The sequence below is a fragment of the Plectropomus leopardus genome, chromosome 20, assembly GCF_026936395.1.
Source record: "Plectropomus leopardus strain MGB_pleo_1.0 chromosome 20, ASM2693639v1, whole genome shotgun sequence".
Taxonomy (NCBI): domain Eukaryota; kingdom Metazoa; phylum Chordata; class Actinopteri; order Perciformes; family Serranidae; genus Plectropomus; species Plectropomus leopardus.
In genome coordinates this window covers 3,275,340-3,292,530 of record NC_142195.1, presented here as the reverse complement: position 1 = coordinate 3,292,530, position 17,191 = coordinate 3,275,340, and the positions used below count along the sequence as shown (strand labels likewise).

Sequence of the window (17,191 nt, the reverse complement as noted above, 5' to 3'; positions counted from 1 at the left end):
GTGTGTGTGTGTGTGTGTGTGTGTCATGCAGTTCAGTATATACCAACAGTTTTCATCCCGAGGCCACAAAACTGCACGGCTCTGCATAAAAAACCTTTTCATTTGTTCTCCACTTTTTAATCAGCTCCAAATTTCTCTGCAGACAAAAAGTAACGACACCGACAACAAAAGGCAACAAAGCAGAAAATAAAAATAAGAGAAAAAAGTGGCAGGCAGGAATAAAATAAGTAAAAACCAATTAATGTAAAAGCCTGCAGGAGTATTAATGAGGGGGATTTAAAGGTGAGCGTGATGTAGTGCTCCTCGGGCAGGTAATGCAGGTTCCAATCATGAATAATGTATGAATGTCAGAGTAGAGCAGCTGAAGTTAAATATAGACAGCAGAGAGCACAAGACGTAAATGAAACGCTAATGTTCAGAGCCGAGACAAATTATCTTTCTGTAAATTACTCACAGAGCTGTCTTTTTGTTTTTTCACCCGGCCGTCTGAATAATGCACAGACAGAAGCACATCCACAGACTTAATTAATACACAGCCAGGCTTTCAGGCTAAAAAGGCAACAAATCCAGGTTGGAAAAACATTGCTCAGGTTGTAATTTAAAAACAGAAATTCATCACTGCTGAAGGAGGATTTTTATTTATTTATTTTTTGAATCTCAAGCTGCTTGGATAAGTGACAGATTCTTTCTTCATGTCAGTTTGTTTTATCTCAGTTGGAGTTGAGTTTTTGGGCATTGACACATTCTGGACTGAAACTTTGAACATGCAGGATCAGATTTAGGATCAGTTTATATGTGGAAAGCCACTGTTATAAGTTCTAACTTAATTTTTCAAATTCATATACTAAGGCCAGGCAATATGGCTTTAAAATAATATTGCGATATTTTTAGGCTATATCACAATACACAATATACATCTCAATATTTTTAAATGTCCTTTATACTTATGTTAACTACTAAAATACAAAATAAATTAACTGCAGTTAAAATAAAGTTAAATAAAGTAGCTACTGTCAAATGATTGAGTTAAATACATGAATGAATGAAGATTCAAGTATCTGTGGTAAAAAAGAAATCATACTAAAAATAATTTTATGAGCATGTTGATGAAGGTCTTTTTTTTTTGTTTTTGTTTTCTTTGTTGTTGTTCCTGTAGTGTGAAAAATATATAAAAATGCTTTACTTAGTAAAAATACTGAGTAATACAGATGACTGTATGCCTGCTGCTAGGAAGTAAAACCAAATAAACAAAATGTAAATGAATAAATAAATACATAAATATCAAACTGATTGGCAATATGAATGCCTATCAGTTTACTGTTACATCTCATTTAATCTGGTTTCAGTGGAAATTTCAGGTGTCTCATGATGGTCTGAATGAAAATCTACAGAGAGCGTAAAGTCACCTACATCTGCCATCATAAAATCTATATTCCACTTCAAAAACCCACAACTGATTAAAACTCACTCTGAATTCAAAGTCACAGAAATGATTCAAACCTGAAATATGACATTCAACACCTTATATAAATAACAACTCTACCTATGGGCGGCAACAGGGTTTGAGCGAGTTCAAGGAGAACACAAAATGTTGTTTTGTTGATAAAGAGGCTTATGTGGGTATTTTTTATGTGTCATACTTGCCCTTTTTTTCATTCCCACTCAGCTGTGTTTTGCTTCAGGTCGACCACTGACTGATAAATGAAGCTCTGCTGTACCAACACACGGGAAAGCTCCATGTGTTTCTGTTTGAAATATTATCTCAGATTTGTAAATGACTTTCTGTCCACCGCAGGAGTGCAAAACCAAATTAAACTGAGCTGAGCAGCAGCTAACATGCCGTTTTCACTCGTTCACCCTATTAATCCAGCACTCCTGGCTGTGATTACATACACAGTCTTTTTCATTTGGCCAAGCGATCAACCTCCCAGACCCCTGCGACACACACTTCATCTGTTACGGGAACACAGAGTCCAGCGCACCAGCTTCACACACTGTATGAGCTGACAGCTCATACAAAACATACGTAAAACTCAGGCCCCATTCAGATCAACTAGTCCCAAGTCAGATCAACTAGTCCCAAGTCAAGATCATTGAGGCCCAAGTCAAGTCCTACGTCAAGATCAATGAGGCCCAAGTCAAGTCCCAAGTCAAGATCCATGAGGCCCAAAAAGTCCCAAATCAAGATCAGTGAGACCCATGTCAAGTCTAAAGTCAAGATTAGTGAGGCCCAAGTCAAGTCCCAAGTCAAGAAGTCAAGACCAACAGCCAAAGTCAAAGCAGGGAAGTCCCAAGTCAAAACTAAATAGTTCGAAGTGCCAAGTCAAGACAGAAAAGTCCCAAGTCAAGATCAATTAGGCCCAAGTTAAGTCCCAAGTCAAAATCAGTGAGGCCCAAGTCAAGTCCCAAGTCAAGATCAATGAGGTCCAAGTCGTGTCCCAAGTTCAGACCAACAGCGAAAAGTCAAAGCAGGGAAGATCCAAGTCAAAACCGAATAGTCCAGAGTGCCGAGTCAGACAGAGAAGCCCCAAGTCAAAGCCATCAAGTTCCAAGTCTCAAGTCAAGACAGGGAGATCCAAATCAAGACCAACAAGTCTCAAGAGAACATAGGGCAGTTCCAAATCAAGTCCGGAGTGAAGACCAACGATCCAGGTCAAAATAGGGAAGTCCCAAGTCAAGACCAACAAATCTCAAGATAAGATAAGGCAGACCCAAGTCAAGTGAAATACCAGGACAATTAAGTACCAAATCAAGACCATCAACTTTCAATCTAAGTACAAAGTTGAAACCAGCAACCAATGTCAATGCGGGAGGACACAAGTCAAAACCAACAAGTTCCAAGTGCCAAGTCAAGAAAAGACATCCCAAGTAAAGACCAACAAGTCTCAAGAGAACAAGGCAGACCCAAATCAAGTTCCAAGTGAAGACCAACAACCTAGGTCAAAAAGGGGAAGTCCCAAGTCAAACCCGGAATGCTCCAAGCTGAGTCCCAAGTCAAGATAGAGAAGTGTCAAGTCAAATCCCAGTCAAAATTGGCAAGTCCCAGGAAAAGTCCAAATCCTAAAGTTTTGAGAACTTGAGAGGCCTAAAAGCCTGTACTTCACTGCATGTGAAGTTTTGGTAATTTAGTAATGGCAAATCTGTTTTGGAGTGTGCACAACTAAAATGGGAAAACTGTACATTGGTCTTCTAATAATGGCTGGTGTGACCCATGTTATCTTGCAGACCTACCGGAGGTTCTATACCTGCTGCCCTGGATATGAGCCGGGCCATCACAGGTGCTTTTAATCAGTCAATGCATGTTGTTGACCTCCTGTTGAGGATAATTTGTTCCGGCCTACATCTAACTTTAACAATTACCTTACTTTACAATCTACTACAGGTCTAGGCTGTGCTGGCCTTAATGAAACTTAATGATTGGGAAACATGGAGGAGTCGGATTATGAAAACTGATTAAATACACTGGTATTTCCTCCTTCATAGACAATTGATAGGTGTTTGGGTGGGTGGATGGATGGAGGCTCAAATTGACATCTCCTTGGTGTTAAAAGCCTGCTGTTTCTCTAATGGAACGTCTCTGACTTTATTATTCAGCTCCGCTTATTAATGAAAAGGTTTTACTGCTCTGAGCTTTTAGCTTTAATGTGATTCTTGATTAAATTTAGCTCCTCTTCCTTCCATTGTTTGTTCTTTTTGCAGTGTTTGGGGTTTCTTTGTTGCAGTCTGCTGGAAAACCTTGAAGAGGGTTGAAGACTCTTAATCAAGCTGTGGTAGAAATAACACTCGGTTCTTTTTAATGAATGCATCTCCCTCACTCCACTTTCTAAAAAGCAAAGCAGAGACTAATAAACCAGACGTGCATCTTTCTGGTGTGTTACTGTGGTGGGTGTAAATCATCTGTTGCCAATCTTCCCTTGTGTTCTTTCTGTCTGTCCTCTGAGGAGACTCCCTAAAAACTTGGTATTTCACCCAGGATGGAGCATTACATCCTGCCTCAAACAGGAGTCTAAGGAGTCTCGCAAGCAATAGTCTTCTACGTCTTCTTTTTATCAAAGGGTGGTCCATCCTTAAAAAAAATAAACAAAAAAACCCCAAATATCTGTAATACCAGAACAAGAGACTGCACGTTGAAGCCACCATCTTGCTACTACCGTTAACTTGCGTTGAACATTGTCCAACATCCTCTTTTGAAGACATATCCCTAATTATAATAATTCAGCTCAGATTGGTGGAAGTGGAAGTGTTTTTTAATGCCGAAATCACTGACCAACAGGCTGGTAAAAGGGGTAAAAGAGTGCTGTATGCCTGATCTGCATTCTCGTCAGCTTGCATTTGTTTGCGTCGTTGCTCTTTGGATAAGATAGCATAACCATTATCAGAATTATCTGTATTAACCTAATCTTTCTAAAATTACAAATAACATTGTAAGAATATAAAAGTTCTAAAAATAGATACAATTTTTATATACAAACAGATGAATGAGTTTTTCATTTAATGTCTAAATCCCGAGAAAGCACAGAGAACAACTATTTCATGTTATCCAAAATAAATTATTTAACAAATATATATCTTTATCAATATTTCTTTTAACCCTTTGAAACCTGGATTGACATTACAGTTCCTGTGCAGCATTAAGATGCCTTTCACAAGTATTTAATCCTCTGAACCCCGAGCATATTGGTTTGAAGAAACATGGGGGGAAAAGGCAAAGAGGCAAAAAGATTTTATTTTTTTTTAATTATTATTATTTAATCTAGGGAAAAATGTTGAGGGTAGTTTCTTTGTAACTAACTAATTTTTGGCTCATGTTGCTCATTGCCTTCTTCAGATGATTTTAATAAAATGTTTAATACAATATTTCTATTATTTCCTGATCACATTTTCTCCACTTTTTAATTCAGAACATCATCATACAGAGTTGAGAGACCCTCATCCTTCGCGTCCTGCTCTGGAACATTAATGATCAAACTGATTGATTCTGCTGGTGGACTGATAGAAGGAAGATGGTTCTGTGCTGCTGAACATGATCAGTCCACGGTCTCATAATCAATATCCGTATATCAACAGAAAGATTAGGAATTATTTCCAGCAGTAGACAGCTGTCTGTGATCATCAGACTCTTTGTCAGATGATCAATAACTTATCACCAATAGAAGGGCAGAGTATCTGCTGTTTCAGAGGTATTGATCAGCAGGGAGCTTTCATTTATTCCATTTAAAGCAGATATGGGTCAATAACACAGTGGCATGAAGAATTCTGTAAGACCAGCACAAGGCTGAATCACAAAGTTTGGGGTTTAAAGGGGAAAGAGATGCTGCCTCTGAGTGGTCCATCGGCAGGACATCGAACCCCAGGAAAATGTGTGTGTATCACAGCATGAGACAAAATGAGTCAATAAAATGTGCAGTAAGAAAACATGCAACAAGATGAGGTGAGACGATAACGATAAAGATGAGATAGAGAAGACTAAACAAGGTGAGAGCAAAATCACAGAACAGGGTAAGAAAAAGAAGAGATAAGAAGATAAGATAAGAAAAGATGACTTGAGACAAAATTTAAATGGGACAGAGATGAAATGGACTATGCTAAATGAGACATGACAAAACTATATGGGATAATACAAATTAAAATTAGGTAAGACAGGACAAGAGGGGGCGAGATGGACTTGACAACACAAGACAGGAAAAGAAAATATGGGATTACACATTAAATTGGGTAAAATGACATAAATTGGGATTTACAACAGAATCAGATGCAATAAAATAAAAGGAAAATCAAAGTAAGACAAGATGAGATTTATAATAGCATCAGATTAATCCAAATAAGTCAAGGTTAGGAATGAGGGGACAAGATGAGACAGACAGACAAGACATAACAGGTGATATTAAAAGAGCTTTACAAGACAAGAAGAGATAAGATTAGGTAAAATAAGACAAAATATGAGAAGTAAAGAGAGACGAGATATATCAGGTATGAATAATATGAGATATGACAATATGAGTTGAGAAAAGAGTGATATGATAGATAAAATGAAACAGGATAATATGAAAATTACGACTAAGTGAGATGACATAAGACAAGATAAAATGAGATAGAACATGAAAAGGTTTGGGGATTAATAAATTCCTAAAGACGTGATTAGATTAGATGCAACATAATTAGATGAGATATGAGCAAATGAATAGGCATGACGCTGAAATTTAAAATGAAAGGTAAAAGTTAAGTTAAGTTAAGTTTCTGGTTCAAGTTAATTTTCTGGTAAAAGTTAAATTAATTTAAGTTAAGTTAAGAAAGACAAATGTAAGGAAACAAGATTAGATAATATTGACTAGACAAAACATGATTTGAGTAGATGACATGAGACAATGTAATTCAAGAAAGTAAAACCAGCATAAGAGGGGTTTACACATGAGATGAAACTTTAGAAAAATTACTTAAAGTCTCCAAAGATAAAGTCAACAGGTATAATATATATAAGGAAGAAATTAAAATTGATTTTGTCTAGAATATGATGCCTATGATCCATAAAGGAGATAAATATATAAAATATTGAAGAGACAATTTGAAAACTAAAAAAAGTTATACATTTAATAAATGTAGCACAAGTTTTCACATAATATATGACAATACAACACACCCAAGCAGAATGTACACACAGATACAGACCAAACAGACAACAAAGTGTTGACTTCTGAGTGGTGGACAGTAAAAACAAATCCTCCTCCGGATAACCACAAAGCCTCAGAGATAAATCTGCTCAGTCTTAATACTACCCACAGTGCAGATTCCTATAACATTGTTCAAATGGCCACACCCACTAAATACACACACACATTTCCCCATAAAGACCAACAGAGACGGGGGATGAATGAGAAAGATGGAAGCACTCAGAGAATAAAAAAAAGCAACAGATAATCAGCAAGAGGATTGTGACTGTCACTTTGTGGTGCAGGAGAAAAAAAAAACTCTTAAACACATTTTTTATTAGAGCTGCTGATTTTTTAAAGGTAGAGAGAGACCTTTGTACACCTCACGCCCCCTGAAACTATGAAACCTGCCATCAACAACAATAACAATAATGTGCTGTAATGCATGAGCAGCAACCTTAGGATAACACTGCTCTTTATGGCTTAAATGCTTCTTTTTTTTAACTGGCAATGTCACTACTTTGGGCCAAATTGAAATAACTTAACAACTGTTTGATAGATTGTATTTGATAGATTGTATTAAGAGACCTGGATATAGCACTCCTATAAAAGTTGCTCAATGGCACATAATGCCAATAAAGCTCTATTTTCAATGGTCACCCCATTGATCAGCACTGCTTCTGCAAAAGTGGGCCCAAAGAGCAGGCGCACTAGAGACTTCTACCAGCCAATCCAGCTACTTCTGGTTTAGCACTCCAGTAAGTTGTATGTGGATAAAATTATTTTATCTTGTGGCTCTCCTAGATTGTCCAAATGTTATCGGACTTAATTAATCAGATCCTAAAAAAAAATTATCCACTGATTTACAGATGTGTCTCTCCCAATGAAAGTCCATGAGTAAAAGTCTTTTGAGGCCCAGTGGCACCACACAATGGACTTAAGAGTTGTATTTCCACTGTTAAACCATGGCAAAAATTTGCTGCCAAGCCCAGCACACCTCCTGGGCAACTGGTACGGAGAGGTTGCTGGATTTTCAGAGCATGACCGTTTTAAATGTGCAGACGATCTCACAGAAGAACTCTCTGCTCTGTCAAGTCCAGCAGCCTCATGTTAAGTTTAATGATGAATCATTGAGTTCAAAGCTCAACAGGAATAATCTAATAACCTAATCTAATAATAATATGCAACAACGAAAACAAAGATGATGCATTCACCCCTGTTTCACTTCCTCAAAGGCTCCATCCATCTTCATTTGGGCAAAGGCTAAAACATCCTGACAGGAGAAGCAACCATGGAGAAATTTCAACAGTGTTTCAGCTATGTTTCTGACTTTCTAAGCGTCCCTCAGCCTGTAAGGATACTTTTTCTTCAACATATTTTCGTCTCAAGTGATACGACTCATTCATTTTAGCAAAGGAGTGAGACCGTTTCACCCACGAGTTCAATCTGACTTAACCTGTAAAATAATTAAGTTCTTAGAAGCAATGTCCAGTCAAGGAAATAAAAGCTGTTCTCTGTGTTTCTATAAATGCAGCTGAAACAATACGACCAGCAGAGATGAATCGATGCTGATAGGTTGCAATGAGTGCAAGGCTGATGAGTAACAGATTCTTGCAAAACCTACCTAATCCAACACACATCTATTACTATGCTGCAATTTCTTGGTTGGTTCTTGTTACTTATTGGCCAACATGTACACAGATGCCGATATATCTGTACAAAGCCAGAGACCAGGGATGGAATGTACTAGGACACAAGGGAAGGTCCTGTACAAAAGGCAGGTGTTCTATTTTATTTCTAATTCACCTTATGTTCTTAAGACAGATGCAGTGAGGTTGTTATTAGGTGAGCTATAATGTCTTAACCGCAAATTTCTGGTGGAAAGTCCACAAAGTTCTCCATACATTGTGTGCTCATTAATTGGCTGGATGATGGACATAGGGATTGTCGCCTACAGTTGTGTTTTTCTCCTTAAAGTGTCTGTCAATGACAACAGTAGTTGCACAACCAGGCAGGCTACAAACGTCGAAATCCTATAGAATCTGCCTCTAAGTCTTAACAATTTCAGCTCCTTGAGTTTCAAGTCATTCCGCAACAAATTCCAGGCTGAGGGTGCAAATTACCCAAAAGCCTCTTTTTGCAATTTCTGTGTAAGTGTTTGGGACAGAGAGAAAAACACAAGGTCTTAAGAACAAAATGAATACTGTCCAGTACTTTTTTGCATAATAAAAACACATATGTGATGTGGGAGCAGACTAAGAATTGGATTACATATAAAGATGTGCCAATAGAAGAGCCCAGGGGTCACCAAGGCAGGCCATTCTACCCAAGAGTACAACTCACAAATAGTGAGTGAGAGCTTTACAGTTTGAAATGAACCTCAAGGACACATTGTGAGCTGTACGAGGTGGCTGTGGCTCAGAGGTAAAGCGGGTCACCCTCTAATCGGAAGGTCAGTGGTTTGATCCCTGGCTACTCCGGGCAACATGTCAAAGTATCCTTAGGCAAGATGCTGAACCCCGAATTGCCCCCAAAGCTGCGTCATCTGAGTTTGAGTGCATATGATTGATTACTGAGTAGCAGGTGGCACCTTGCATGGTAGCCTCAGCCACCAGTGTGTGAATGTGTGTATGAATGGGTGAATGTGACAATGTAATGTGAAAGCGCTTCGCGTGGTCAATAGGACTAGAAAAGCACTATACAAGTACAGTCCATTTCCCAATTACCATTTATCGACCATGTGGAGACACTGAGCAGAGCACAAAAAATCACCATAGTCCTACACAGGTTAAAAAAAAAAAAAAAGATGCAGCAGCAAGATGCTAATAAGCTACAATAGCTTTGTCTTGGTCATTGGTGTGAACTTGCATGCCAAAGTTCACCAAAGTTCAACTCAGTGTAATTGGAATCAGTTGGTTTTAATGCAAAAATTACTCGTGTGCCCTGGTGAACTAACAGCCTGAAGGTTTTTTTAAACCAACCAAAGACGCTGCCCACGGATTAACCCTCCCTCAGGCAAAGTAGAGGAACTCATGTGTGAAATAACCTGCAAACTGTTGGCTCTCCGCGTTAAACAGACAGAGCTCCTGAACACACCTGTGAAAGTGAGCAGGAAGTGCTGCTGAAAAAAGTCTGCTGTTCAGTGAAATTCCTGAATCGGTGTGTATGAAGGTTTCATGAATGAGTTGGGAGGAGGAGTGTGTGCGTATGTGTGTGTGTGTGCGTGTGTGTGTGTGTGTGTGTGTGTGTGTGTGTGTGTGTGTGTGTGTATACTGTAGTCTCCACACAGATAAATGCTCGGTCTGAGTAAAATATTCAGCAGAGGATTTTACAGCTGAGCTGCTGAAGGAATATAAACCACACACATACACACAGCGGGGGGACTGCTCAGCTGATCCAGCAGCTACTGTGTGAGTGCATGCGTGCATGTGCGTGTGTGCACGCTCTCTCCTATCACCAATTAGCTTAATTAAAGTGTTTGGACATAATTTATTGACAGCAGGAGACTCACAGAGAGAAAGTGAGAGTGAAGTGAAAGAGAGAGACAGAGAGAGAGAGAGAGTGAGTGAGTCAGCGCAGCAGCTCTCCAGTGTGTTTGTTCAATCACCAAAATGATAAAGCAAACCAACAAACATTAACTGATTATTAAACGATGCTTTGTGATATTCAGAGTGAACTGAACTATCGCTCCATTCAAGAGCTGGTTCATCAGTCGAAGAAATATTGTATTTAGAACACAATATTTGACAGATCTAATCATATTAAAAAAAATAATGATATTAATTAAAGTTCCAAAGCACACCAGGATAACAAGGTTAAGACTTATTTTATTACCAGCTTACATTAAAACAAAAGGAGTGAAATACGCATTTCGAAAAACACTTTATCCAATTCACTCAGTGCTTAGTCTGTTTTAAATAATCATGTACTAATAATGTTAATGTTATACATGTACAGCACATGGATGATTAGTTCTGTCACACAAAATGCTTATGCTAGTCATTAGTTTTGCAGGTATTTTGTCAAAAATCAATATATTGGACAAAAATTCATGGTTGAGACATTTCACTAAAAGCCAAAATGTCAACTTGCTGGTGGGAATTGCATAAATTCAGCAGGGTTCATCCTCTAAGAAACATGACTATCTGCACAAATGTGTTATTTATTTATTCATTTAGATAGACAGGTAGATAGATCGATTTTTTATTATTATTATAAAATTAAGACAAGTAGCCCATTTTAGCCCATTTTAATTTGATGCCATTTCTGCCTAAATGCTGCATCTTGTAAGACAAAGAGACCATGATCAGACTGGATTTTTATAAGTGCAATTATCAGCAGCAGCCTGCTCAAACCCAGCAAAAAAACAGTTCAATTTGAGCAGAACCCATATAACACCAATGCAGCCATTCAACCCTTTAAAACCTGGCTAAGTTAATGGTAAAAGGTAATTCTAGAATACAACGGAACAATCCTGCACCTTCATACAGCATGCAACATTACCTATGGATTTGTATTATAATGTACAGTATATTAGTGTATTATTGTGTTGTGTGGTTTGGCTATAAGGTAAATTGTTTATTTTGGGAATTAGCAATGCATTTTTCTGAAATTAGCAGCCCAAATCTAATCACTCATTGTCATTTTCAGAGATCCTGAAGGTAAAACGGACACACAAGCCATTAAGATTGACTAAACCTGCTCAAACCAGCAGCCTAGCACATGTTTAAAGCTGCTTCAATGTGGTAAAACATCATCAAATACAGTTAAAACCTCAACAATTCTGGTAAAGTCTAGGAATCCCTGATGAAAGCCAATCAGACCCATCAAATCTCATTACTCTGGAAGCAATTTAAGGCAGCAAAAGTCCTGAAAGATGCTCTAACCTGCTCAAAGCAGCAAATGATTAGACCCACTGAAACCTGCTGAGGCCCAGTAAAGTCCATCTAAACCAGTCAAATTTGCTAGTTAAAATCGAAATTAGTCAAAGAGTTGCCTGAACCTGATTGGTCTCTGTAAAACCTTTAATTCTGTCAGAAACTGAAAGTAAAACAGCAGCAAAGCCCAGCTCAAACCAGCTGCTCAACACATTATGTGACTGTGAAGTCTGTAAAATCCACTTAAACCCAGTAAAACCAACATGAAATCATGCGAAAGCCATTAAAGGGGCTTTGATGGGTTTCGCCCACAGAACACACAGAGACCAAATCTAACCAGTAATAGACCTGCAGCCCAAAAATGATGGCTGTGAATTTGTTAATTTTTGGGGTGAGGTGAAAGTAAAATCCACATTTACTAAGACCTGCTCAGAACGGCAATCAAACCCAAGATCAGGCAAAACAATGCAGACATCTGCACCTAAACAGTACAGCAACATCTGCTCAAACCAGCTGATTAACATGTGAACAGACTACTGTGAAGTCAGTAAAACCCACTTAAACCCAGTAAAACCAAAATGAGACCATCAGTGACCAGGTGAAGCCCAGTAAAACCCAATGAAACAATAAAAGACCAAATTAAACCCAGTAAAGCCCAGTCAGACCTGCAGCCTCAACCTGATCAGTCACCGTAAACCTTTTCATTCTGGCACAAACTGAGGGTAAAACAACCGCAAAAAACCCTGGAAGATTCAATACAACCTGAACAATGCAGCAATCAAACACATGATAAGGAAAAACCTGACACTACCTAATGAAAGGTTGGACCCAGCAGCCTAAAGATGAACAGCTCCAACAAAATCCATTGTTCTAGGCAAAAATTGAGAGTAAATTACTGCAAAATCCACTAAAACCTGCTGACAAACAAAAAAATCAGACTGTGAATTCAGCAAAATCCACTTAAACCCAGTAAAACCAACATGGTCAGACCAGCAGAAACCAAGTGGAACATAGTTAAGCCCCGTGAAACCCTAAAAGACCAAATCACATGTGGTAAAGCCCAATTAGACCTGCAGCCTAAAAAAAAAATTGATGCCCGTGACTTTGTTTATTATTGGAATAATGTGGAGGTAAAATTCACTAACATTAACTAAGACCTGCTCAGAGCAGCAATCAAACACATAATCAGGCAAAACCATACATGGTAAGAACCAACAGCCTGAACCTGAACCAATAAAATCCACGATTCTGGGCAAATCTGACAGTGAAACAGCAGCGAAAACTGTAAATTTCACTAAAATCTGTCCAATCCTGCTAATTTACACACAATCAGACTGTAAAGCCAGTAAACTCCACTTAGACCCGGTAGAAGCAACATGATCAGACCAGCAGAAACCAGGTGAAACCCAGTAAAGGCCCATGAAACACTAAAAGACCAAATCAAACAGTTTAAAGCCCAGTCAGACCTGCAGCCTAAATCTGATCAAGCCCTGGTAATTTGTTATTTGGGGGGTGATGTGAAAGGTAAAATCCAGGAACACTCACTAAGACCCTGCTCAAAGCAGCAGCCTCACACTTGATGAGGCAAAATCATACAGACATGGTGAGAACCAACAGCCTAAACCTGAACAGCAATACAATTCATTATTCTGGGCAAAACTGAAAAGCAAAAAAAAGTCACTAAAACCAGACTGTGAAACCAGTAAAATCCACTTAAACCAAGTAAAACCAACATGATCAGACCAACAGAAACCAGGTGAAACCCAGTAAAGTCCCACGAAACACTAAAAGACCAAATCAAGCCCAGAAAAGCCCAGTCAGATCTGCCAGGATCTGCAGCCTGAACCCGATCAGTCCCTGTGAATTGGGTATTTTTGGGGTGATGTGGAAGGTAAAACCCAGGAACATTCAGTAAAAGCTGCTCAGAGCAGCAGCCTCACACATGATCAGAGCCGCTGAAACCTGCTGAAGCCCTCTCAAATCCAGTTAAACCCGGTGAAACCCTGCAGCCTGCAGCATGATCACACACAGTAAACCCCATTCAGACCCGGACTCACCCGGGTTACAGGCAGGGGTTTCAGCTGCAGCCAACGCAACAAATGTGTCAATTCTCGTTTGGTCTGCGGCAATCACATACGCACGCACGCGCACACACGCGCGCGCGCGCACACACACACACACACACACACACACACACTCACTGCGGGATGGGAGGCAGAAATAACGCATATATTTAATTTTTTCTCCACTTACCGTGCGCTGTGGTGTGCGCAGCCAGCAACCAGCAGAGCAGCAGCAGCAGGTAGGATCCTCCTGTCCTCCTCCTCCTCCTCCGCACCAGCACCTCCCAAACATCACCAATACATCCAACCCAAAGCAGCTCCATGCTGCCCTGCTCCAGTCCCGATGAGCGCGAGGGGAACACAAATCCTGCTTGTTTGATGTCTTTTTTGGGGAAAATCCTCCACAGAATCCAACTGTCAATTAAAACTCAAAATAATAAGAAAAAAAGCCCCCACAGGATGGTGAGTCAGGAGGATGATGAGGAAGAGGAGAGAGAGGGGGTATAACAACCTCTCCTCTCCCCAAAATAACCCTCCTCGATCGGGCTTGGATCCCCCCCAAAAAAAGAAAAAAAGAAAAGAAAAATTCCCAAAACAGATACGCACGCTGTTAGTTTCCTCGTTTTAGGGTAGAGAAATAAGTTCCACGAACTATGAAGGCAGAGTCTCCATCACTCCTACCGGCGCGCCTGATTCCCATTCACACTGATGCAGGGAGGGGGGAGATCCACGCTGCCTTCCCGGAGGTCTGCTCCGTCTGCCGGGGAGGACGGATGGAGAGGGTCGGAAGAGGAGTGTGGAGGGAGCGAGTGGAACCCTCTTTCTCTCTTTTCTCTCTGTAGGTCTGTACAGCTGGAGAGAGAGAGAGAGGCGGAGAGACCTCGGCAGAGCATGAAGCTATTGATCTACAGAGGCTGGAGGTAAAGCCCGGAGCCGGAGCAGGAGCGGGGTGGAGGAGAGGCAGGAGCCCGGCAGAGGAGGCACAGCAGCGTAAAGAGATTAGCTGAACTCTCCTGCCCTCTCTGGTCACACCAGGAAGTTTAGCACTTCAATTACAACTGTAAGGAAAAAAAATCAGCACTCATCACTTTGTGCTCTGTTTCTGATATGCAGAATTTTTAACTTATTCCTTGTATAATTTGATATGTATGGAAGACCATTTCTGCAAAAAAAAAAAAAGGAAAATGATGACATGGTAGTAATTGTAAAAAAAAAAAAAAAAAAAAAAAAAAAAAAAAAAAAAATTTTAAAATATTTTTAAAAAAAATAATGGTGAACTTTAAGAGTTGCAAAAATTAAAACAATCATGCTAAATCAATGTTAAGGTACTGTAAGACTATATAAAAGTAGACTTATTTATTTATTATTATTTTTTTAAACTTTCCCACTGGACAAAAAAATAACACAAAGAAAATAAAAGAATTATATGTTAGCAATGGTAAAAAATAAAATAAACACACTAAATCAATGTTAGGGGTCAGGGTATGAATGTCATGTGACTGTCCTGATTCAATTCTTCACTATTTTCCATTCAATCACAAAAAGAAATGAACATAAACAAAATTCGACTATTATTTTGAAATTTGTTTTCTCAATTTTGGGTAAAAACCAAACATTGGATCATGGAAAAACAGCCCTTAACTTTTGTTTTCTCGTTTAATGGTTTAAAATGAGTACACAGGCCATTTTCTCGTTTTTCATGCAGTTCAATCCCATCTGAAAACAAATGATATTTTCATACCCTGAACCGTTAGGGTATGCTAAGACTAAAAAAAAGAGATACAAATGTTGACTTTCCCACTTAAAAGAAAATGCCAAGGAAAATAAAAGAATGATATGTTAGTGATTCTAAAAATTAAAGTAATCATGCCAAATCAATGTTATGGCATGCTAAGACTAAAAAAAAGGTAGAAGATAATTATGCTCACTTTCCCACTGGAAAAAAAAGCAATGAGATTCTAGTGATTGAAAAAATTAAAATAGTGTAAATCAGTGTTAAGAGATTCAAAGACTAAATAAAGGCAAAATAAATTACTTTCCCACTGGAAAAAAATGCTAAGAAAATATAAGACAAAATTTTAGTGAATGCATAAATTAAAATAATCATGGTAAATCAATGTAAAGGGATACTAAAGATAAATTAAAATAACATAAAATAAAGATAGAGGCTAAAAGAATCTGTCACAGTTAGTGTCCTGACTTTTTGGGGAAGACTGGCTTTAATATCAGTAAAAGACTCGATTAACCCTTTGAAACCTGAGCAAATTAGATTGATTTAATTCCAATAAATAAATAAATAATAGAAAGAAGACAAGGATCCCCTTAACAGGAAAGGACCCCAAAATGAGTAAAAATCAATGGATATCAGAAAAATATTAATAAATGTATTAATTTATATATATATATATATATATATATATATATATATATATATATATATAAATATTCAAATTGTAGGAGCATTATTTGGACATTTGGACATGGACAAATTTTTCCTTTTTTGTTTTTGTTTTTACTGAAGTTTGCGACACATGGCCTCTTATGTGTTAATGTCCAGCTCTGCGTGTTGTCATGGATACATTGTATACAAACCCATAGATATATATTATCAGTATCTGCAGATATTGACTTTAAAATGAAATAACACAATTGGCCAACATGCTGATTTCTGACATCACAAAACAATTTTTCTTTTTTTAGGTATTGAAAAAACAAAACTTCAATCCTAAGTTGAAGTATTTTGCACAATGAATAAATATTACATACATTGAAAAGCATTGTATTTTATGGGCCATCACAATAAGATTATACAGAATATGATGTTAATTAGAGATGATTACAGCCGTGATGATCACTAAAATTAGGTCGATATAAAAGTGGATATATTAAAATCAGTTAATGGCCAAGTGATTTGTTTTTATATCGACATATTGACAGGAAAAATAGTTTTCTATATTTTAAAGTGATAAACGACATGTTAGAGCATGTAAATCTACTTTTGTGTGCATATAATCATACTCACTGTTTCACTTGGTCGGTTTAATTTTGAGAAGATTGTGTTTTCTTGATTTTGGAGGCTCCTGTTTTCTGTTCCTGTGCTGCTTTTCCTCATATGCTCAGCCACACACCTGCTCTGCTGCAGCCTCATAAGTCCTTCCTGGTCCTAAGTTTCTCCCAGCCAATCAGCTCCTTTCTCCTCCCCTTTTTCTCTCCCTGCACTTCATGCTCTCATCAGTCTGGTTTGTATTTAAATGAACAGTTTGGAGTTTTTTTAAGTGGGGCTGTATGAGGTATCCATAGTGAGTGTTTAGATGTCAGTGCCCTTGGTTTGAACAAGTAGGCTGGAGTCTGAAGACCTTGATCAAAGCCACCAGACTCCATTCAGAAAAACACTCATTTTAGCTCACTGAACACAGGACACAGCTGCTGGCTTTGATCTTTTAGTTTTTTGTATTATTTTGTGACTTTGGTGAATCTGAACTAACCCTTTAACCCTTTGAAACCTTAGGCAACATCACTTTTTTGCCATACTATACTTATAATCCACTTACAATTGTAGAGTATTTGAGGAGCAAATGTTGTGCATTTTCCACCACAACTTTTA

At 38.4% G+C, this 17,191-nt stretch overlaps 1 protein-coding gene across 2 annotated transcripts in view; it reads right to left on the bottom strand.

Moving 5' to 3' along the window:
- The window catches only part of dcc (DCC netrin 1 receptor), a 352,843-nt gene extending 336,148 nt beyond the window's left edge, over positions 1–16,695 (bottom strand). The window contains exons 1-2 of one of the 2 annotated variants that reach the window (XM_088070760.1): positions 16,610–16,695; positions 13,778–14,645 (exon numbers count right to left, since the gene is read on the bottom strand). In XM_088070760.1, the coding sequence (XP_087926886.1) occupies positions 13,778–13,910 (133 nt within the window). In that variant the 5' untranslated portion in view covers positions 13,911–14,645; positions 16,610–16,695. Of the gene's footprint in view, positions 1–13,777; positions 14,828–16,609 lie in introns of those variants that run through there. The other variant, XM_088070761.1, reaches the window with a different exon arrangement.
- Between the last annotated feature and the right edge of the window lie 496 nt (positions 16,696–17,191).